Here is a 23,598-nt window from a genome sequence, read left to right on the forward strand (position 1 = left end):
AGCCGCATTTGGCACTTTGTGTCCAAGCCCAGCTCCTTGCCCTCAATATTCTGCACATGCCCAAATTTTTGCATTCCCGTTTTGGAATTTCCCTGTCCTGGTAGCACCGTCACCAGGGCCCTTAACGTTACCTTGGGGATGCCTGCTGCAGTTTCAGACAAGCGGGGGTAGGTGTACGAGCTGTAGGAGTGTCCTTGCTGGTGTGCTTTAAACGCGCTTGCTCCATAGGGCATGGCTGGCTCCTGCAGACCAGAGCCCGACCTGGACCTCTGCCTCATCGCTGGCTGAGGGCTTGCTGGGTCCACGTAGGATGATTTCGGCCTCTTGTCGTAGTCGTCCTTGCCTGGGCTATGCCCCCAGTCGCCATCGCCGTACTCCAGCCTCTCCTTGGGGCACTCGCTCTGCACCGATGCTCGGGACAGGGCGTAAGGGAAGGGGTCTCTGTAGTCCAGCGAGGATCCGCTGGGAATCCTCTGGTACTCCAGCTTTAGGCCTCCATATTCGAGCGGTTTGGGTTTTGCCTCCACCTGTGCCTGGTAATCTGGGAGGAACCTGGAGAGGTCTGACTTCAGGGGCGTCACTTCTGAGTAATAGATGTCCCTGGAAGTCACCTTCATCATGTGCCCATTCTGCTTGGTGGCATAGCCCCCTTTGTAGTACCTGTCCAACTCTTCCCCGTACAGAGTCTTCTCTCTGTACTTTTCCACGCCATAGTCTGTTGTCGTGTCTGACTCGCTGGAGTACTGGGAATACGTGAGGTACCCGTTCTCCTCCTGGTGCCTTGGCACGTGGTTGGCATTGCCCTGGTGGTGGGTGGGAGGGCTTTCCTTCCGCAGGGAGTTGGAGCGTGTCACGGAGATGTTGTCAAACTCTTCCAGCAGGCCGTTGATGGAAGTATCCTTCCGAGGCTTATTTCCTCGAACGATAGTCTGGGAATAAAAAATTGCTTTGATTAAATGACTTTCATTTAGTACCTGACCAACAAAACAACAGAAAAGTCTGCGATTCACCCAGAAATACACGTAGTGATGTGTCACATTCTCCAGTCACATACTTCACCATAAACCATTGCCAGAAAAAAATACTTACAATAGGACATGCAGAAATGCAGAAACAAAAGGGTCAAAGTCAGTGTCCACCATAAGCTGAGAGTTACCATACAACTCCAAGACACTCTTAAAAAAGCTCAATTTAAGAGGTGGGTGTTCGGCAGCGAACAGCAGAGACACTTAAAACTTGTGTTTTAAAAACTTGGCGTGACTAAATTTGTTGAAGCAGCCGTCTTCCTGTTGGGATGGGAAGCGAGCAGTGGTCGGCTGCAGCCCTCCCTCAAGAAAGCCCGACTGTTTTTAGCTAGCACCATCTGAAGACCGTAAGAAGCGATCGCATCCATTTTTCAGCAGCTGACTCCCATTGAGCGCTGCGTCATGTTTATAAACACTCTGCGAGAAGGAGATGTACAGATTAAGGGCCGGGGCCATAAATCAGCGTGGTTCTAGTGAAAACAGATTTGCTTCTCTGATTCGCTTTAGCTAAATATCGAAGGTTGTATCTCCCTTAACTCGCCCAGTTTTTAAGCAGAGTCCCTGTGGCCGTTCATCCCCAGGAGGTGTCCCCCTGTGAGCTGCAGCCTGCCCGTGCTGCCCGTGCCGTGCTGGACCCCGAGCGTGGTGCCCAGCCTGGCCACTGCCCTGCCAGCACTGCGACACTGGCAGAGACGGCGTTAGCAGAAATACATCCCCCTAAAACCTGACCCGAAGCTGGGGGAGCACCACCGAAGGGCTAAAACAAAGAAACATCTGTGAAAGAGGGCTGTGCAGGACCTGGGTCTAAAAGGCAATGTTTCCATGCAAAGCAAGCTGATGACATGTGATGACCAGGGGCAGGGGCAGAGGGCCATGGGGAAGGGCTCAACAGAAAAAGGATGGTAATTGCTTTAATCGGGTCAAAGCTCACAGTGAGATACTCTGGAGAGGTGGCTGTGTTGATGGCCAGAAAGGCAAACACAGTCCGAGTCGGATCTTTTCATCACACTGCATTTAGCTGACGTGGAAGGCTTTGATTTTCAGCCAGCAGACTTACCCCTATAGCAGTGACTTGTTTTTTTAGAGCCCTGACTGTCCCCAGCAGGGGCAGGGGAGTATGAATGGTGCTCCGAAAAGGGCATGTGCGGGGCTAGCAGTACCTCCCTCTCTGGGCAGCATCCTGCTCTTCACCTCTTTGCTCATTTTCTGCCCAGGAGAGGTTCGCAATGCAATCAGAAGATGTGACAGGGCAAATTTTGTCTTTTGTGGTGACTGCCTTTCTTCCCCACCCCTCTTTACGCCCTGCTTTGCCCCATCTCCACGAAATTAACAGCAACATACTTCTATTGTTCAGAAAAAGACAGCTGAGAAAAGCCGGGCTATGAGCAAAGCAGCGCTGACCTCCCATTGATCCCTCCTCTGATTTATGCCCGTAATTACTTGCCTGATTTGCTATTTTGAAGCTGGCGATACTGAAACAATGGGACAGAAAAAAAATCAGGAGCAGCAAATAGATCACTCCTTTCGCCTCCAAAGTCATTCAGCGAGACAAGAGGAATTGGTTTTGTTAGGCTGCAGCCGCTTTGGCAGGATGAATGCGCGATCATTCATATTTAATTATCACGTAATAAAACAGCACACTCAACAATGAAATGCTTATAATTGAAAACAAGATTGAAATACCCAACTGCCACCTTGCTTCCCCAGTGTAAATCCATGCCAAGGAGTAAAAATGCCAATGTAATGATCTCCGTGGGACTAGCCTTCACAAAGGAGAGCCTTCCTGGAGCAACCTGCATTGTGCCTCCACAAAAGGACCTCGGAGCCAGAGGGAGCCCCTGGGAGCAGAATGGCCCCCGCAGTTATTGGAAAGGGGACTTTCCCTCCTCTCCTCCAAGCAGATGCTCTGCTGAAGCAGTTGTTTTGAATTCGGATGTGTATGGGATGTGGGGGGTGGAAGAGTCACAAACAGGTATCTGAGCCCATGTCAGAAGGAATTTTAGAAGAATGAAGTTGAAGGTTTAGGTGTTAGGGAATTGATCAAAGACAGAACCCTGCAGTTTAGGGATTTTCTGCAAATGGAAGCCACCGTTTTGATCATGAAGATACAAAAAAAAAAAAATAGGAATTTTGGTTTTCTAAGAAGAGCATCTACCACCAAATCTCCAGTCTATGAAGAAGTCTTTGTGACCTCAGTGTCACCTAGCTCTGACTGATGAAGTTAGGGAAATGAAGATTTAACCCCCCCTGTTTTCTCCCAGCGCTTTGAGAACAACCACCGAAGAACACTGACTTCCAAGAACAACATCTGAATTTTCTGTTTGCTTCAGGCTCCAACCCCCAGGGCTGAGCTGGTTGGTGGGCACTGGCCTGGGTCCATGCTGCTGAATGCTCTCAGCCTCTGAAGCAAGGTCAGTGGCTTGGGGAGAAGTCTCTGCCTGGTGCTGATTGTGCCCAGGGTCGGTTGAGGAGGATGCTACCTGGCCCAGGTGAGGGGCTGGAGCAGCTGAATAGCACAGAGTATTTAATTTCAGTGCCTGATGATAATCCTTGGCGCCGCTTCATTGTATAAGCACCGCCCTTCAGTGCAAATGGAGGATAAAACGTACCTGCCCCTGAAGGGTGCTGCAAATCTTCATTAATGCCTTGGCAGTTCTGCCTGAAACCTGCAACCATGCCAGTGAAGCACAAACGCTGCTGGTGCTAAAAACACACCACTGACGTTACTACCATAAACCAGGATGTAAAAGTCATTTGTTGAAAAATCAGAAAGGAAGCGTGATCTTAAGGTGATGGATGTTGTCTACAGAGCAGTCAGTGCTCTATTATTACTATTGCTGTTATTATTATTGCTATTATCATCACTACGTTATTGTCGCCACCATCATCATCATCACTATGTTTATTTGCTTTAGCTTGTTTCTAAATTTAGCACTTCCCTTTTATGAAAGGAAATACGCCTGGATGAGATTCCCCTCCTGCTAAATCAGACAGCCTGTTTGAGCTTATTTTTTGTTGTTGTTTTTTATTAGGGAAACACCTACCACTATTGTTATCAAAAGAACTGCTGCGTCCATAGAGCAATTAAGGACGTGCTTCACAGAGACCCTGTGAAGTCCTCTATATTGTCAGGCATTTTTCTGAGTGGAAGTTAGGATGTTTACACACAGATGTGAAACACGGTGCCTCCCTGGTGGGCAGAGTTAATTCTTCACCATTTACTAGGCTTAAAAACCAAATTAAAGTCCCAAGGCAGGCATTATTCTATAAGAGTAATAAAGGTAATTGCTCTGTAAGGAAGCTCACAGAGCATCAAAAATTGGAAATAAAGGCAAAGGAGCTGTTTCTACAGAATGACACTTAGGCTGGGCCATGCTAACCCCTCCTGAAGTCATTTGCTCCAGAGAAGGCGTGCTGGGGGCTCACAGCACCCTGCAGCTTTCCTCTGCAGAAACAAGGCAGAGATTGACAAACTGCCATAATTATGTCCCAAATTTCCAAACCCGAAAGCCTAACGTTAGTCAGAAGTACCCAGGTTTGAAGGTGTGACTTGGGTGGATGGACAAGGGGCAGCCTGAATTGCTGACATTGCTCCCTCAGGGACTTGGGAGTACGGTCAGGGCGCTGCCAGGCGCTGTGCTGCACTAGCAAGCAGGGGGAAAAGCTCCTGGGACTGAAACACAACAGCAGAAATCACAGAAGATGGAAAATACGAGCTCTAGCTTAAAAAGCAAAACCTTGAAAAAAAGCTTGAAAGAAAATCTAGCAGAAAAAGCAGGCTCTATCGAAAGGGATGTAAACATAGATTTTCCTGGTATGAATACCACAGAACTGGTGACCAGTTCTCACAATTTTAAAGGTTTTATAAACGGAAAGAGACAGTGCCTGTTTCCACATCAACAGGGAATTCTGTTTTTCCTCACCTGAATTTAGATAGAAAATGGTTGTTTTGTGTGTGTTTTTTTTTTTAGTTCTTTTTGCCCCTCGTTGTTCTTCAGATTTTTAAGCTTGGAAAATTTTTGAAGCCGCGGCAGGTAGAGTGGATGGTTAAAAGCAAGGCATCGTGTGCAGAGAGGTTGATCCACTGAGATTTCCGAGGCCTTTGTTGGTGACTGCCGGGGATCCTGTAATGGAAACCTGCACAGTCCCCGGGCATGCATGACAAACAGAAATCAAACCCTACAGCAGGAGCAGCTTTCGCTGGGTTCCCCCCTGGGCAGACGGGCTCCGTTATAGCCGATACCCCATGGTCATTAAAAGGCGTTTTCAAGGCGCTGTGCAGTTGGGGTGGATCGATGCTACACCAGACCAAGGAGTGCTGGGGAGTTTTACGCTGCTGTCAGCCACTAAAATCAATGGGATGCAATCTCTGTGAATTCAAGCCGGCTCTCTGCAGCTCTCAGCTCATTTCCAGCGCTCTCCGGACAGGTTTGGCGTGTGCTGTGGGTGCGGGTGACAGCAGACATCCTTCACGGCGCCGCCGTAGCGCTCTGTCCTGCAGTGATAAGCCATAATGGATCTGTCTGCGAGAGCCGCTGCCTCGCCTCGTTTCCAAGAGCAGATGAAAAACAGCTTCTGCGCTCAAATACGGTATTAACCTTGACAATAATGAAGTGGGTAATTAACTGTTTTGCCCTAATACGACCTTGCATTTATTGTCTTTAAAACTACTACACTTTACCCAGCTGCTAAGAATATATCAGCCTTTGTCCTTCAGGAGCTGCGGTTTCTGAAGTCAACAAGGATTTAAAGTCTCTGTAACGCACAGGGTGGGAGAAGAAAAGTCGTTTTAGGAAAATGTCACCTTATAAAGAGCCAATCTAAATTCTGGTTTTGCTTGTAGCCAGCTTATCCCCGCATTTTCATTATATGTAAAATAAAAGCACATCCTATGCATATCTGAAAATCAATTTTTTTCTAAAGGAAAGAGGCACGTTGCAAAGCTGGTAAAAGTAATGTATGTGATGGAAGCGCTGGTAATTTATCTTCTTGTGTTGCAAGAAGATAAATTCTTGCAACTTCACAAGCCTTTAAGTACTTGAAGTTGTGTTCATGATAGCATATTTTACTCCTTGGCATAAGCAATTGTGAACAGCACTACCCTGGGGAGAAAACTGATCCCCGTCATCATGTCAGACAGAAAACTCCGTCTTTCCTGGGAAGTAACAGAGTTTTATAGCTGCAGCCAAGGGTACAAGAAGTGTCAAGGGCCTGCTTTGATCTGCACTTGTGAGAGCTCAGACTTGGCAGAGCTCTAAACAGCTGGAGACCCTCCTAACTCCTGGAGACGGTTGTGAGCATGCAGCAAAAACCTCCTTTTGCCAGCAGCTGACACGAAGTGGACAGCTAAATTTGGACCCTGAGCTGCTGTCTTGAGGGGTGGCAAAAGTACAAGGGTTAGGAAACCGATGTCTTGTCCCCTACATGCTGGCCTCGGCTTTGAGTTACCTCTCCACGGAGCTGGCAGCCCCCCCCTCACCAGAGGCTGCCCCCAGGGCTCTCCCTTTTGCTGCCAGCTGCTCTCACCACCACTGCAGGAGCCTCCTGCAGCCACACGACTATGTTGTTCTGTGAAGGGGACTATTGGGTATATTTGCTGCTTTGGATCCTGAGACGTGGCCCGGTGCCAAAAGCCACCTGCTGGCTGTAGGACGGCCACACTTCATCCCAAGTGAGAAGCAGCGATGCTGCACTAAACTAAGAATGAATTGCAGTGTGCTTGTGGGAAGACGCCTTTTGGCACCAAAACTCCTCAGGTGCGTGGCTAGAAGCAGTGCCGGGTGAGAGAGGCGTTCATCACTCTGCACCCTCCAGGACTGTCCTATGGGATCTGTTCCAGCTTTGACCTACAGCCTGTCCATAAAGCAGCGACTGCTCAGAGTTAGGCACAAGGATACATAACAGGGAAGTACGGCGGGATGCTTCTTCCTGAAGCCTGCCCTTTCAAGGTTGGTTTACACCTGGAAGCCTCAAAGTTTATTTAATTTCTGTTATTAATTCCTTCCCAATGCTATTTTCACTGTCTGTACAAAAAAAAAAAAAAAAAAAAATAAAAAAATAAAAAAATGGTTTCCAGAGCTGACTCAATGCCATAGCTGGACGCCAGCCACACTGGGACCCTCGAGACAATCCCAAGGACACTGCAGTCACGTTCCTAAGCAAGCACTGGCATCGTCAAGAGTTTTTTGCTGCTGCCCAACAAAAACTGCACAGGAGCGAGCTGAGCTTGTTCCAACACACGGCGTAGGTGCAACAGCATCACCTCAATTACCCTGCTGCTGCCAACAGCACGGGAGAGGTATGACGCTGGGAAAATGTTGGCACGGCCACTCGCTAATTATTGGAAGGGTTGGGAACCCAATAGAAGTGAAATTTATTCAGCCTGGAAAATATACATTACTCAATGGAGCAAAATAAAGGTATAGCTCAAGGTTCGAGACAAGTATAATGATCTCGGCAACACCACTCGTGACAGCTGTTTGAAATTCTTCAAAAGCAAAATGATGGAAAACGATAGAAAAGCCCAACCAAAACCGCGCTGTGCAGTTTGTCAGCCCTCACAGTGGTTTTCCAAGTTAGTTGCCATAACAACAGGAGCAACATTTCATTATAATCACATGCGCTGGTAATTTGTTTGACGTGTTATAATATAGCAACTTTAACAAAACATTCAGTTCTAAAATTCCGCTGAAATATCTACGTTCTAGTAAGTTTTCTTTCTTTTTTTTTTTATTTATTATACAAACACGGTCATTATATGTCATTTGGATTGTTACTGGAGAATACTTAACATCAAAAATAATTACTTGGGTCTACTTATAACACACCAAGTACACGAGATTTTCTATCTAATACGGGTACCAAGAGCCATCAGACATAAAAGAAGTGAGAGTGAAATGTGATTTTAAAGCTTAGTTTGAGTGAGAAACTTAGTGTTATCTACGACTTACGAGATATACAAGTGGTTCACAGGGAGAGGAGAAATTTCAGATTCCGAAAATCTCAGAATTTCTACTTCATATGGCTTCTTCTGATGACTCAAAATTTTCTTTTATCCTAACACGGAGTGAAAAAAACAGCACAATCCAGAAGCTGAAATTCCTCAGAAACATTAATTGCAGGAATTTCAACTGCCCCTTTAAGAGCGCTGCATCTTCCTAAAGCTGATGGAAATCATTTTGGCATGATACTGTACGCAGTGGATCTGCTAAGCCAGAAAGACATACCAAAGGCTGTAGATTTTTGATTCTGTTTTGGATAAAATCCTTTCACTGGTGCAAAACTTCTCTATTTTGTCAAATCAATGTCTTCTGGCAGGAAAAGCAAAAGGCTGCTCACTTGGAAAGCCTATGGGCAGCCCTACTACAGAGCACCAGCAGGACCGGGTATCTCAGTTCTCCCTCCTTCAAAGCCACGTCATGTGCCAGGGGATCCGTGCCAGTTATTATTTATTTATTTTTTTTTTTCAGAGGAAGGTGCAAAGCTAATTGAGGAAGATTTCCCAAGCTTTAGTTGTGCTCTGGCATCCCACTGCTTCCCACCCAGGCTGACTTCAGAGGCAGCTAGAGGCTGTGAAACTCAGAGCAAATCTGGGAGCATTATGGCAGGAAGAAGGCGATGCTCTAGGTTAGAGAAGCCCTGTCCTCCAAGAAACACAGCTCTGCTTCTGTCTTGTGACACTAAGGTAGAAGCATGCTACCAGGTCGTGACATGAACCAGGACCAAAGTTTGCCTTGTGCGTTCCCTGAACAGGTTTCTGTCCAGGGAAAAAATTACGCAATTAAGGACAGTCAATAGAAAGCAATGCAGCTCTGGTGCCTCTAATAGGTACCTCAAAAATCTGGACTTGCAAACTGCTTTGGGCCTGGATTACTGAAGTGCTATGGGCGAGACATGGGAAGGATGCTCTGTGCCACAGCTCCCACTCCTCAGCCATGATGCAGGTGCAGGGGGCAGGAGACGAAGAGTGGGGCCGCAATCTGGACCCCTCCTCACTTCTTGCTCTGGTCCTAGTCTGAGCCAACTTCCTTTGGTAGATCCCCGTTTTCTTCTTTTTTTTTGGTACCTCGTCAGATGCACACATTAAAGCTCAAAGTGAGGATTTTGACAGACTGACAATTTCTAAGAAGCAATTTTAACTACGTTTCGATTTCTGTTCTACCTACTGACCACACTGGCGGGGAAGGAGCCACCAAGGCACAGGGGGAGAAATCACCCTGCACCCAGTGCTGAGTGGCCATCTGTAAAATGCCTCTGGCCCACTGCCCTAAAAGGGTGAGGAAGTTGCAGAGTACTTCATGGAAATTGGGTATTGCTGGCCCCACACACATAAAGTGTGTTTTTTTAGCCAGACTGATGTCTCTGAGTATTATGGGCTCCTTCACCTTCTCCTGAAACCCCACTCTTTGATTTAAGAGAACACAGGATTTGCATTAGCAAAATAAAAACGTGTAATAATTTCATACAGTAATTTCACAATTTCTGCAAAGTGCAGAGTTTTTATTTCCAAGGAAATACCCATTTCCCTTCCCAGGGCTGGCTAGCACTAAATGGGAAGGGTAGCAGTAGGAGTGCCCCAGGTGGGACTAGCCCTCATGGTGTGATTTTTACCTGACAACATGGCTATGCAGCATGGTGTTCCTCTGCACAGAAATCCGCGTTCAGTCAAATTTACAAAGCAAGCGAGAGGCAAGACTTTGAAGAGCTTCCTGAGCTGATGTTTTATGTATTTGCTCTTTTAAATGAGAAGTGCAAACCAAACACCTTCTCCGCAGGAACAAACCACAGGAGATTTCAGCAGATCGTCCGCAGCAGTGGAAGGTGCAGGCCTGGTGCCCAGGACACCACCGCAGTCTCATTTACAAGGAGCTGCTGAAACATTGCTCGGGGAATCTTGATATGGTTCAATTTGATGTGCTGGGCTGCCCAGTGGCAGATCGGCCCTGCCGTGCGCAGTGAGTTCACCTGCTGCTCCTTCCCCGTCCTGCAGCACTCCGGCCGGCAGGGAAAGCCAGGAAGGAGTCAGGCAGCGTGCCCCACATCCCTGCACGTGGCTAACACTGCACGACCCACCACACAGCACGGGAAGGGAGAACGGGGCTGCGGGATGGCAGAGAGACGGCTTTGTGCCCCTCAGCTTCTTCCCAGGATGGTTTGTGAGAGCCGCTGTGTTCCTGCCAGGTTGCTGTGCCTGTATATCCTGCTACTAAAAAGTGCTGCTGCACACGGAGGCATCTTCTCTGGAAGTTTGTGCTGTGCTCTGGGAATTATTAAATGCAAATTAGGACACAGATAGCAATTACTGTTTTGTTCAGACTACAAAACTGTAAAATTCACTAAAATTCGTAATCTCTTGCTATTCTTTTAACTGTGTGTTCCTGAGTGCTAATTAGAGCCTGCTGGATCTGATCTTCGCAATTAAAAAGTAGAAGCCCTCACCCTACATGAATCTCTTTTGTTCACTTCTCTCTCCCCAAAGATCTGTATCTGAAATGCCTTTATGTGTTTTTTTCTGGCCTACACAGCTCATCCCATGGCAATGACACTTGCACAGAAAAGGTGTGTAAAGGTCTCTGCGGGTAAGTCAGTGTTCCTCTCCCCTAATACCAGGGCTTGTCAGCCTTAATTGGGTCCAGCCTGATGGGGGAAGACAAGACAGAAAGAGCAGCAGAGCGGCTTCAAATTCCTAGAGAGCCACAAAGCCCAGATCTAATCACTGCAGAGCAGATTTCCCACTGCTTCTGCCTGAATTCTGACCAATTTCCAGAGGTTCCTTGCTGCCACCTAGCGTTTCCCACTGATGGCCACCAGGAGAAGAGACAGCATCACAACACCTAAGGCATGTCAGCAGCACCTCGGGAGGTTCAGCCAGCCCGAAGAAATCCCATGGGGATTGTACTCCATCACCTCCCTTGGCTGAGTTGAGCAGGGGCTTGCTGGGCTATGTTACGGATGCTTGGTACAACACGTTCATCCTTTCCATGTGTTTTCTGGAGAAAACACTGTTTACACGTTACCTTTTAATCTTTTACACCTTGCTCTGGGACAGCAGCCAGAAGCACCCTACAAGCATAGCAGCCACCCCAAAGCACCCCATTACCTGCCTGACCCTTCGGCCTGAGCCCCGCTTCTGTCCCCGGAGATCCCATGGGTCACTGCATGCAAAGTTTCGGGGGCCAAAAGCGTGGCTAAATGAACTGGAAGAAAACAGCAGCCACGTGAACAGTGCTGGAGGCAGAGCCCTCCGGCTCCAGGCGGCACGCTGGGGGCACATCTCCCTTCTCAGGGCAGGCAAGCAAGAGGAGGTCCTGCTATAAAGTCGTCTGCAGGGACTAACTTCCACGTTCAAAAATGAACGTGATTACCTGTCCTTGCTCAGGATCTAATTCCTACCTCTTTTCAGGTTATCCAGCACCACCTGCAGAGCATTCCCAGCCCGGTACCCCCAGGGGAGACCAGCTTCCATTTCTGAAATGCTAATGCGGAGAGTTTGCCGCAGGTTGCTGTGTTTCTTGAGCACTAAAGCAGGCTCTAAAGCCTCAGCAGATGTAAACTGTGACATCTAGACTTACTTTCAATCCTCACTTAGCATATTGCAAAGTCCTGCTCACCCAGCTAAACTCTCATCAGTATAACTCAAGCTTGAACATCACTGCCCTTGCAAGATTTCTTCAGCACTAATATTACTTAAAATCGCTATGCTGATACAAACAGTATTTAAAATCATTCTTTTATGAATTTTACTGGAAAAAACACCACCTTTATGCGCAGAATTCAGTAATCCACATTGCTGTCTATCATTGCTATGGGCCCAGTAAATCCTTTCTCATGTGAGCAGATCAATGCAAGCTCCTTTGGGGCTGCTGGGGACCTTTCAAACGAGGGACGTGACCAGCAGGTAACTGACTGTCACCCCTCCAAGGCAGAGAGCCAAAATCATCCACTTACAGCCTCAGGTCAGTGTTAAATACGTCTACATGGTCTAATGAAGACCAAAGCATCGCCCCCTTACCCTGCACTGCCTGCATTAGCTACAGGGACCACAACATAAAACCCTATTTCTGCCAGCAAAATCTGAGAGGCATTTAAGCATATTTCAAAGACACAAATAAGAAGATGGAAGGTGACAACATTTTTTTTTTTTTTGCCACTTAAAATATTTATTCTGAATGGTGTCAGGGTTTTTCATACTAGCAACCGCAGTGTTTCTCTAGGATGGCCAGGTCCTGCTTATGAACCCTGGTGCTGGTGTCTGCAACTCAGCTGCAAACAGACCCTTCAAACACACGTGGCTGAACATGGGGTTTGTTATGAGGGGTATTTTGGTCAGAAAAATTATGTGAACAGTTCCTTTTCTGGTTCATTATAAACTGAGGAACATTTTATGTTTGAGTCAAACTGAAATGATGATGATGATGCCAGTTTCTTCTCATCCAAAGGAAGTTCTGGAGAAAGGCAGTGGTATGAAAGCAAACAAGCTGCTGCTGCAAATCTGATCGGGAACTTCCCTGTTCAGAAATCTATGAGGAATAACCGAGAATACACCAGCTAAAAAAGCACTGTGAAAAAGAAGAGCTTCCCTCATTTTAGGATGGCTACGGGTTGCCAGCGTGACTTCACAGTAAAATAATTTCTGTGCATCAACTAGCGTGCTATTGACAGAGATGAAGACTTCTTAATGCCACTGAATGCACGTGGGTATGGATGGGGAAAACTTAAGGAAGATGTAGGAGGAACTGAGAACCTTGTATTAGCGGAGCAATAGCATTCCTCTCTCCTAACTATTGCTCTTGGGCAGGTTTTCACTGTATCTGAGCTCCCCATCGGCGGAGAGGCACAGGCAGCAGCAGAAACATCACCCCAAACAGCCCCGTTCTCAGCTGCTTCCCGGGGTGCTTGGCATCCAGTGCTGCCAAGGCTGCTTCCATCTTTGAAACCAAAGTATTCCAACATTTTCACAGAAAAAAAGAAGAAACAGTTTCTCATCTCGAAGATGTGTCTTCCTCCAGCTGAAACTCTTCACATTGAAACTGCGCTTTCCATAAAATGAACTACTCATCTGAAAAAAATGTTCCCATTCTTTTATTCAGACATTTTCTCTTTCACGCTAAACTTTGCATGAAGTAACAATATTCTTCAAGAAGAGTTATGCAAAAGCCTACAATTTTCTGAAATCAACCCATCAGAAATAAAAGTTCCTACTGTATAGTGTAGTACGGATGAGAACATATTAACCTAGTGATATGTGGTATAAAAAACAAAGCTGTGAATTTCTACCATTTATTCATATTGTGGATGATTTTTATTTGTACAGAGACGATCTTTCCTCCAAGATTACACAAAATCAGTGACTTGGCTCTTCTCACACCAAGCCAACGTCACAGTAAGACGCATTCTTGGACACTAGGTGGCATATTTGTATTGCGTCTGTACAGGGAGGTGCAGAAGTAGCATTGTCACAGAGATGTGGAAAACTGAACAGCCCTCAAGAGAGGAGCATTATCCCTTCGAAAGAAAGAGCATCTACTTAAATACGCTGCGATAATTTCTTCTGGCACTGTGTAGCATCAAAAGCATTCCTGCTTTGTCATCAAAATAAATTGAGAGTGGAACTGCATTACAGGGCAACAGCAAAGCTGACCGTAATTACCTGTAAATGAAGATGAGCAAGGGAAGCTGGAAGGAAACTGGCTGGAAAGGCTGGCAGGGACCTCTGCAGGCTGTCCAGCCCCACCTTCTGCTCAGAGCACAGCTAGCATCAAAGCCTGGTCAGGTGGCTCAAGGCATCGTCCACCAAAGTTTGCCCTCTGCAAGGGTTGTCTCTCTGTCCCACAGTGCTTACTGGAAAAACATTTTCTTTCCACCCCAAATTTCCCATGTTGCAAGGTGTTAGCTTTTTGCCTCCTTTTTTCTCCTCCCAGACGAGCCACGCCAGGCCCAATCCGTGACTGAGAAGTGTGCAACTGGAAAGCAGAGTTCATAAGCACCAATTAGCACGATGTGGTTACAAGGAAGGCCCACGAGATGTCAGCAGCCCTTCGGGTCCTGTGCTGGCGAGAGCAGTGCTGTGGCTCTGAGGTTTCCTGCTGGATGGGAGCCAACCTTCTTCAAGCAAGAGCTTCAAATTGTCCCATCCACAGGGGTATCACAGGGGGAATAAATAAAATCAAGTAGCTACGGAGGGGAGAGAAAATATGTGGCTATTAAAAGAGCCACAGAAAGTAACTCATTTTCTGATTATATTTTCTCTGTGTAATGCAGAGGCTGACACACAGTAGTAGAAGCTTAAAAAGGTTTTAAAGATTACAGCAAATTCAGTGGTATCCAGGTCAATTTTGAGAGGCAGCAGTGAGGAAAACTAAAACTACAGATAACACAAACCACGCGGATTACACCACTGAAACATGAGGATGAAGGAGAGGAAAGTCAGTGACCCTGCAGTGTGCCCCATCCCACATTTTCTGCCCTGTGAAGCCCAGCGGCAGGTAAACGAGCTGCTGCAGGTGAATGGCACAGTTACCCTGCATCTCAGGAACAAGTGGCATCTTCTCCTCCAGTAACTCACAGCGAAGGGAGGAAGCTCAGCTGTTTGCTGCACTGGGCAAGACGAGGAGGGATTTTGATTTTAACTAGTCCCCAGCGCTGCCCTGCTCCCGCTGATGGCTGTGGACGTCCAAGCATCTTAGTGGAACAGCTCCATGAAACCAATGCTGGGCTCTTTTGGCAAGAAGCCCCCACATAAGGCTCCCGGTACTTCACGAGGTCTATTTTAAGTACAGGAAGACGCACAGAGTTCACATTTTTCACACAGAGATGTTTTCAGTGAAAAATCAGCCTTTTATCAAAACCCCCTCTCTCCACACCCCAAAGCTATCGAAATCGTTGTCGCTTTCTGTTTTGCATGAGATCTTGTGCTGTGTTTTACTGATCCTCACTAGCATCTCCAACACACAGCTCCTTGCTCGTATCTGGGTCACCCGCGCCGAGCAGGGGAATCCTATTATTGTTTCTGCTTGTACTGGGAATGAATGAATTTGTACAGCCAGCTCAGGTCTGCATTCAAGCTCTGACATTACCACGACAAGCCAGCGGCAGCCACGTGCGACAGGACCATGAGCCTTTATCCCAGCACATGCAGATCTGTCGGACAAGCCCAGGAGGGATCTCCCAGGGGTCTCCCAGGAGGTCTCCCAGGAGATTTGGGAGCCCGGGGTGCTGCCTCTCCATCAGCGCTGCTGCTTTCAGGACAGATGGAGCACTGAGTGTATTTTTACCCGAAGGGATACACTACAGGCCATCAGGTCCTATCTGCTTGGCAGACTGAGAAACAAGCAAACAGCACGAATGGGGAGGGCAGCAAAACCCACAGAAGCCAAGAGAAGTCTTTCCCTTCCTCTGTTTTGGCTCTGCGTGAAGCCTAAAGCAAACAAACCCCAGCTCTGTCTCAAAACCCAGCAAACATTCTCTTCAACTCTACCCCTATAATGTGTGAGGCCGTACAGCTGTGAAGGCACACCCATTAGCAGCGACGCCTCTGCCTCGCTCTGTGTGTGTAGTCAACACTGATGTAATTAAAAAGAGAAGAAATTAATAAATGCAGAAGAGCAAAGCTTCCGAAGTGCCACGTCACCTGCAACCACCGTTCAGTCAACTCTGGCCAAGTGCCTCAGCCCAGCGTAACTCCAGGACTCGGGACATGCCCAAATATCAATCTGCTGCTACAGCCCCGTGCATTTACGAGGTGCTAATTAAGCCGTATCAACTGCTGTATGGACAGAAGAAAAACCAGTAAACAATATTATGACCTTGGAGCCTTTGGCTCCCATCTTCCCAAACTGCAAAGCATTGCAGATCTTCAGTTCTCACCAAAGCTGTAAAATCCTTGGTACCTAGATCACTTTCGAACAGAACTGAAGGTGCTAGCGCACGTGCACACATGCACAAAAGCTTCATTAAATGTTTATGCTGAACTACTTTAGCAACATGACATATTTTCCAAGTTTCTCCCTGTAAGTTATGTCAAAACAGAGCATAATTCTTAATATAGAGTAACACAATTTCTTTTAATATTCTTGTACTAAAATTAAAAATCCCATCTTCCCTCTACGCAGACAGCCCCTCCTGTGGGTCCCTCTGCAGATGGGCTTCTTTGTGCCCAGCCCCACGGCGAGTACCGAGACAGGGACTGGGTTACAGACAGCCCGGACCCAGGAAATGTGCCACGGGAGGGTGCACGATGGACCCTGGTAGCCCAAGAACTCCTGATCCATACAGATACATAAGGCCCCTGGTACATGGACATGTGTAGTCCTCTGAAACACAGACAGAAAAGCAAACCAGACAATTTCTTGGGAACGACTGCCAGGGATTTTCCCCACCTTGAAGTGCTGCAGATACTCATTCGGGGCTTGAACCTTCCCAGCCTGCAGCGTGTATTGCATCACCAGGGCTCTGCTCACAAATAAAGCTATGCAGATGTCCGTTTGCAGGCCTAGACCCAGATCCACGCTGCCTGTAAGCTGTTGAGGAGCTAATACATTTTAAAACGTTTTAAACTTACAGATTTGCGGCTCCAGAACTACAGAAAAAAGATGGCACTACTGCAAGATAAGAAACGGATTTGTTCATTTTAAAACATCTTTATGCATTCGTGTCAAAATACCCAAAGATATTTTGGTGTTTAAAAGGACTGTGAAACAAGCTTGCTCCTCTGCCCTAGCTGCCAAAGGTTTCCCTGCTTTTTTTCCCCACGTTATTCAGGGCCTCTATCATACAGCAAGATATTTGATCACAGCAAAAAAATCCAAGACTTTGCTTTTATCCCCCTTGTCCTGCAATCCTGATCAGCAAGTGATGAGTGTCCTTCAGGAGCAGGCAGTAAATGCAAATTTAGCAAAGAGCACTTATGAAATATAAATACAGAGCCCGCGCTCTCAGGATTATCCGATTTTCGCTTGCTGCAGAAAAATCCACACGGAGATGAAATCCTAAATTTATCTTTCAGCTGCGTGACAGTGAAGGGTATGTGTACTGCCAGCACACAGGTGTCAGCTACCGGTAGTTAGGATGTGCAGTCCCAGAAACACTGCTAAGTGAGGGCACGTTTGCCCATCTGTATCTTGAACCTCTAAGGATGGGGATTCCAGGGCTGCACTGGTGCCTGTCCAGTGCTGCCTTAGCCTCCGAACCAAGGTTTCTCCTCCCCTGTCCAGTCTGAACCTCGCAAGCCACAACCTGGGGCTGTTTCCCCTCATTTTATCACCCCGAAGAAGCTCTGCTCCACCACCCGCGTAACCCCCAGGCAGCAGTGGGTGGTGATGAGATCCCTCCCTCAGCTCCTTGCTGGGCTCAACAAGCTAGTTCATTTTTTAACTTCTATGTACTTTTCCCTCTCTCCCTTGCTCCAAACTGTGTTTGCCTAAAGCACCTTTCTTAAATTAATTATCAAGGAGGTTTAAGCTGCAGAAGAGCAACGTTTGGGGCCTCCACTGGGATTTGGGGCTTTTTCTCCTGCAGCCCAGAAACATGAAGGAATGGCCCCAGTAAGACCCATGATATACACTCCTCTGGGACAGTTCTACAAGTTTTATAAATATAATTTTTCCTTGCAGGTCTAGCAATTAAATATTTGGATTTGCAGCTCTCTGTACCTGCACACTCTCCAGCCCTGCCAGGACAGGCGCTCAGGGCGATGCGGATAAATATTTTCTGTCTGTTGGTGCTCGGTGGCCAAGCCTGACACGTCACCTCCTTCTCACTTCCTTCTATTTCTAGCAATGTAGGCAGAGTAAATATACTTGAGTGGTTGCAGCAGAGTAATCAGATAATCTGTCGCTAAGATGTAGTTGCATCCAGAAATTGGGATAACAGGCTCCCAAGGGTAGCCCCCCCTGCAGTGGGTACCTTCTGAGAGCACAAGCAGGCTTTTTGGGGCTGAGACCAAGCCCAACTTCAACTCCGAAGCAGTATGGCTTCGCTGAGGCTACGTGCAATTAAAGACAGGCTAGGAAATACAATGGAGACGAGAAACAAAGACTTTGCACGGTACCTTCATAGGCGCGAGCTGGATGGGAGTGATGCATGAGGGGTCCACCATAGGCTTGGGCCTGTTGGCTGTGTCCGCCAGCAAGCTGTGCCACTGCTGAGGTAGCCCCGTGAACTTCTGCTCCCGGTGGTCAAAGCCCGTGTGAACCCGATGCTCGAAGTTGGAGGGCCCGGAAATTTCCAGCCTTTTCTTCTTCTTCCCAAACATGGTGGAAAAATCTGGAGAAGTAACAAGGGAACAGGAAAGGGGGAAAAAAAATCTTAATGCTCTGTTGCAGCCTGCAGCCGTTCTCTCTCCTGCATGGCGAATTTCAGATGTTATTAGCTAAATACCTGCAGAGGTTTTAATTTTACTCCACACTTACCACCTTTGAGGTCTATGCCTGGCAAGCACTTATCTGCCCCCTGCTCACAGGATCTGAGATTGCAGGGAACTGCCTCGGTCTCTGACCTGCACGTGTCCGTAATACCTCGTGGAATAAGGAGCTGCCCCGATCCTTAGCAGAGAAAGCCCCGGGTCCTACTTTCTGCTCCTCTCCCAGCTGCTCTGCTCGATCTGCAGGGTGCATCCCAGGAAAGCTGGCAGCCCGGAGCTTTACGGCTGCAGCGCTGTACGGCTCTGCTCGGAGGCCAGCACTCCGTGCGAGCAGAAATTTATTCCTACGCCATTGCAGCGCTGCAAATAGAGGGAGAGCACAGAGCTAATTCTAACCCTGCATAAACGCCTTCATCTGCATTTGTAAAGGGTCGAGCTCACCAGTGGTATTGGCTGCTGCGATGCATTTACATCGTGTGAGCTGTCCTTCAGATGGAGGCAGGTTGCTGTGAGAGAGCCGCATCCTGGGGTGCTGCGTGCCCGGGTGCAGCTCGCTGGCTGGTGGCCAGCACCCTCAGGTGGCCCCAATTACAGCCAGGGCCCTCCTGATTTAAAGGTGCAGAAGGAGGGGGCAGCTCCTTTGATCCCTGTGCACGTGGTGTAGGGAGGAGAGAGGATCCCTCAGCCACTGCTGCAAGGAGCTGGAGGCTGTCAGAAGAAATGGGACCTGCCCTGTTCGTACGTCGCTGGCCAGAGCTGGCTGCCTGGTAAAGCCAAGTGTCAGAGCATTTACTCGGCAGAAAGTGAGACTTTGGGTAACTCCAGTACTTGTTATTCCCTGATGTTGACAGAGACTTGTTAATCTAAAGTCTTCTGTAATTCTCCAGGTGCTGTTAGCATCCTGGGAGGGTTTAACCACACAGGTCTCTAATGATGGAAGCCCCCCAAAACTTAGTTTTTTTGCACTGGGATTTCAAATATTTTCTGCAATCTCTGTTGCAGCCTCATGCTCCTCCTAAAAGGAGGAGTTCGGATGAACTTTGGTGTGTGTTTCAGGAACTGGGGCGCCCTTTCTTCGGAGAAAGGAGGAGTACAGCTATTTATTTAGCATTACTGCTGCTGGTCAGGGGTACTCAGCTTGAATTCTTTTGCTTGAAAATATTTGTTCAGAAATGCTTACAAATAGCTGTCAAGATGGCAACTTGTTCCGAGCTTGATTCTGATTTTGTGACTATTTTGGATATTTTTCCACTGTTTTCTGGTGCGGTTTCATTTTGTTTGTCCCAGTGATGAGTGGGGGTTTGTCTTCCTCCTGAGGCAGCTGGGCTGCAGGAAAAAGGAAATAACTGCAAATCAAAAGGAAAAAAGGTATTTGCTCGCTGTCAGAATAGGAAACCGCTAAAACACTCAACATTTGGATTGGTCCTTGGGTTTGGTCAATTTTACCTTAAACAAAGCAGAGCTCATTGGGAATATCGAGGCAAGTTCAGAACTGGCTTTTACAAAGGACTACAGAAAACTGCCTAAGGGACTTTGGAGAAATCCCTGGCCCCAGGAAAATGAAACGCGGTCCTGTTGCTTTTCAGTGAAATACTGTCCTGGAAAAATTCTCTGCTCGCTCTCTATTGCCTTAAAAATAGCCCTCCACCTTGATCTTGTGGCCATTTCAAGCAGGGCTTAGTAAGCCCTCAAGCAGCAGGGGCAGGAGCACCTGCCTCAAATAGAAGAGCCACCTGGTGAGGAGGCCAGCAGCTTTCTAAAACCTCTCCCATCACAGGAGAGACTCAGCTGGCAAGCTGCTGCCCCAGCTTTATGAGTCAGGTGGAGCAGCTGCCGGAGAAGCTCAGGGAAGAAAATACAGTTGCATTACTGCTACTAAAAGAGATGGGATGATAAATCAAGTATGTGTTCTGCCCTCGTTCCCTCTCAGTATTTCACTAAAAGATCAGGCCCCTTGTCTGGAAATTGCCTGCTGGGTGCTCTACACATCCCCTCTGTGCCCCTCTGTGCGTATGCAGGTGATGTCTCCCCTAGGCGTAATTTCTTTAGATGGAGCAGACTTGCTCGCCTTCCTTGGACTTTCGCTGAAGGTCTCATCTTCCACACATCCCTCTGGCTCTTGTTCCCCTTCTCTTGACTCCCTCCAAATCTCCTGCCCTGTTGGACAGTCTCTTTCTCCACATCTGTTAACTTCAGTCTCCTGAAAACTGGCCTTTTATTTTTCTTGTTGATGGCACGCCTGATACCTCGTGGTACTTGCAGAACCATTTCCAGCACAGCCCAAAGTCTTTAGGATTGGTTTCTGCTCAAGGTTATTTACTTTTGAGGCTTAAACAGAAGCACCAGCAACTCAGGCAGTAGCTTGTACTCACTGATCATCTCCAGGGCTCCACGAGCTGCAGCTGGTGTCAGATCAATGGATCTGGATTGATTTCATTCACCCTCTGGGATCTGAATCTATCAGGCCTACTGGAGTCACATTTTAAACCAACAGCTCTAGAAATGTGCTTCTTCATCTAACCAGTGCCAGAACTTGCATGGCTTCTATGCTGGACTTGCTCCTAATGCAACTGCTGGATGCTTCGAGTCCTCCAGACACCGGTGGGTAAAAGCTGGCACCGGTGCACATTGCCTTCTTAAAGAAGTAATTCATTACTACTTGAATTCAAGACATTATTCTTGTTTTTAAATTGCTTTTTGTTACACTGCTCTCTTCCGTTTTTTAAGTACTACTACAGCTGGATGTAAATGTGAAACTTGGCCCAGCTGCACCTTTACCTTCTCAGGAGAGCGTTTAAGTCTCACGCCTGATGCCAAGGCCACGCTTTCACACAGGGGCAGCATTTGAAGCCTGGGCAACGGGACTCGCTCTCCCTTCTGACTGCACCTCATGCTTACATCAGCTTAAATCGACCGTGAAGCTACAGCAGGAGAGACAGGGATACCAGCACCTCGTACAAGAAGAGACAGATTCAGCCATGCGGGCAAAAGCACAAATGCTGTGTGTCTCTATGGCCGGAGAGCATCTCCCGGGGGGCTGTGCCCATGACAGGCGGCCAGGAAACCCGGCTGACAGCAGCTCTGACCCCACGGAACCCGGGCAGGAGGCCCCCAGGCAATGCAGCCTCTCCTCTGGCTCTGCAAACAGAAATGTGGCACTACCAAGGGAGCAGAGAGCCCTGACTGGCTCCTAATGGCATCGGTAATAGATGCTGAGTGCTGCCTCCCTGCTTCATTAGCCTGCAAGGTTTCCCTGCCTCATTGCAAAGCAAAGCCATGGTCGCTCTAAATAACTGGAATTAATATATGCACTAATCCAAGGAAATTTCATTTCCTCTGATTTCTCCCCAAGAATACAGCCCTCGTGCAATTGCAGGCATGGCACAACCTTATATACCCCACATGGATGTATCTGTATTGTGGAGAGGAAATAATCTGGTGGATTTGCACTAACCCCAAATGGCATTTGTGAACAGGAGGCTCTGTGGGCTCCGTACCCAAACTGACCCCCATTCACTCTGCTTTCTCAAAATGATGACTTCAATTACTCCCTCCTTTTTTCAGGCCATCACACTGAAATGCTGCTGCATGTGAATGATGTTACTTGTTTTCCTTGACTGTCTGAGGACACAGGTCTGGGGCAGCCGAGGCAGTGAAAACTCCTGTTCCTGGCTCCTAAGAGCGCTGGTTTGGTCTCCTGCGTGTCCCAAACAAGGTGCCTGGTCCTCAGATCTCTAAAACAGAAGACTTAATCTTTTAGCCATAGCTTTATTGACCCGATACAAAAAATAAAGCATTTAATCATATGGGAAAGTAGCAGCGTGGACAATAGAATGAATGAAAATGTTCTCCAAGGCTTATCAAATTGTTTTGGGAATAAGAAAAATGACAGACCTCTCATTTCCCCAGGATGCTGGATGGCAGCTGTGCAACAGAAATGCTATGAAACCTCTGTTGAGAGCACAGAAGGCATCCTATTAAAGAAAAAGTTCATTCAGGCTCCTCCTACCTGTTCTCTGTCATGGAGAACAGCATCTGTCTTGCAGTTGTTAGGAAACCCTAGTTTCCTAATGGAATGTGTTATGAAAATATCCCCCTGGCAATGGGGCAGTAGCCTGCATTTAGTGGATGCAGAGGGAGGGAGGGGGCTGCCTGCAGGGCATCCTCACCCATCCCTCCCCATGCCAGAGCACTCACCCTTAAATTAATCCCTCCTGACAGCCTCCAGGGTACTCCTGACCATGCCAGGTCTCCTGGCAAATGCCATCCCTCTGTCCAGCTCCTCCTGCACTCACCCCTACCAACCAAGAGGAAATGAGAGCTGTCACACTCCCAAGTCGTTGCTATTTTTGTGAGGATGAGCACCACCAAGATGCCTGTGCATGCTTTGCTAACAGTCTGGCTGCTTACAGCATGGTGCAGGGCGATGCTCAGCGCAAGGCAGGGGCTGCCTCAGCAGCTCCTGCTGATGGCAGTGGTCTTGAGCTAGCCCTGGTGGGAAAAAGGAAAGACAAGACTCATTAAGTGGCTTCAGTGGGGTGATTCTACAGAAAGACTTCACCAATTTAGGTTATTTGGGTGCCACAGGAGCCTGTTCAGGTTTTTGCAGGAGGGTGTCCAAGTTCAGGACACCTCTAGGGATTTGCAGCAACAGCCACCCTAAGAAAAGCTAAAGCCTTGCCCAGCTCGTGTCCCTGAGTTTCTCCTGCTGATTTCAACTCAGAGATGACAGGTTGCTCTTTATTCACTCTCATACACCTGGGCTCCATCCTAAGGTTTTGGCAGGTTGCCTCTTCCCGTACTTGAGATCAGGGGGTACTCAGACAAGCTGATGAACTGAAAAGCTGAAAGTCCAGATTTATGTAAATAGCCCTGGAGAGCAGTTTTCCACTTACAGCAAGTAAAACCTGAGGCAGCTGGAATAAAATGAAAAAAGGACACCTGAAGTTTAAAGGTTAGGAGTGTTCTGTATCTTTTATCCTAAATGTGAGCAATCCGATCAAACCACCAAATGAGCAAACAGAAGTCTGCTCAGTTCTGACTTACGTAGTGACCAGAGGCTGGTAAAAACTGGGAGATGCTTTTTCTTCCCCTCTCAGTAAGCAGCTCTCCTTTTAGACTGAAAACTATAAGTTAATTTTGTCCTCTACCTTGAAAACTGCCCAGGAGTCCCATTGCATCTGCGAAGCAATGCCAGCTGCACTTGCCATCCCA

At 47.6% G+C, this 23,598-nt stretch overlaps 1 protein-coding gene and 1 long non-coding RNA gene across 6 annotated transcripts in view; one reads left to right on the forward strand and one right to left on the reverse strand.

Moving 5' to 3' along the window:
- Positions 1-23,598, reverse strand: part of PAK5 (p21 (RAC1) activated kinase 5) — an 80,003-nt gene that overhangs the window by 18,623 nt on the left and 37,782 nt on the right. For 2 of the 5 annotated variants that reach the window (XM_027455566.3, XM_038176938.2), the window contains 2 exons: positions 18,073-18,287; positions 132-929 (listed from right to left, as the gene is read on the reverse strand). In XM_027455566.3, coding sequence (XP_027311367.2) covers positions 132-929; positions 18,073-18,276 — 1,002 coding nt within the window. In that variant the 5' untranslated portion in view covers positions 18,277-18,287. Of the gene's footprint in view, positions 1-131; positions 930-18,072; positions 18,288-18,825; positions 18,945-19,564; positions 19,711-23,598 lie in introns of those variants that run through there. The other 3 variants (XM_072035252.1, XM_072035251.1, XM_072035253.1) reach the window with 3 other exon arrangements.
- On the forward strand, positions 18,973-22,463 carry LOC110354504 (uncharacterized). The gene is made up of 2 exons (XR_011807960.1): positions 18,973-19,151; positions 20,770-22,463. It is a non-coding gene; the product is annotated as an uncharacterized lncRNA (long non-coding RNA).

This window comes from Anas platyrhynchos, chromosome 3 (genome assembly GCF_047663525.1).
Source record: "Anas platyrhynchos isolate ZD024472 breed Pekin duck chromosome 3, IASCAAS_PekinDuck_T2T, whole genome shotgun sequence".
Lineage (NCBI taxonomy): Eukaryota > Metazoa > Chordata > Aves > Anseriformes > Anatidae > Anas > Anas platyrhynchos.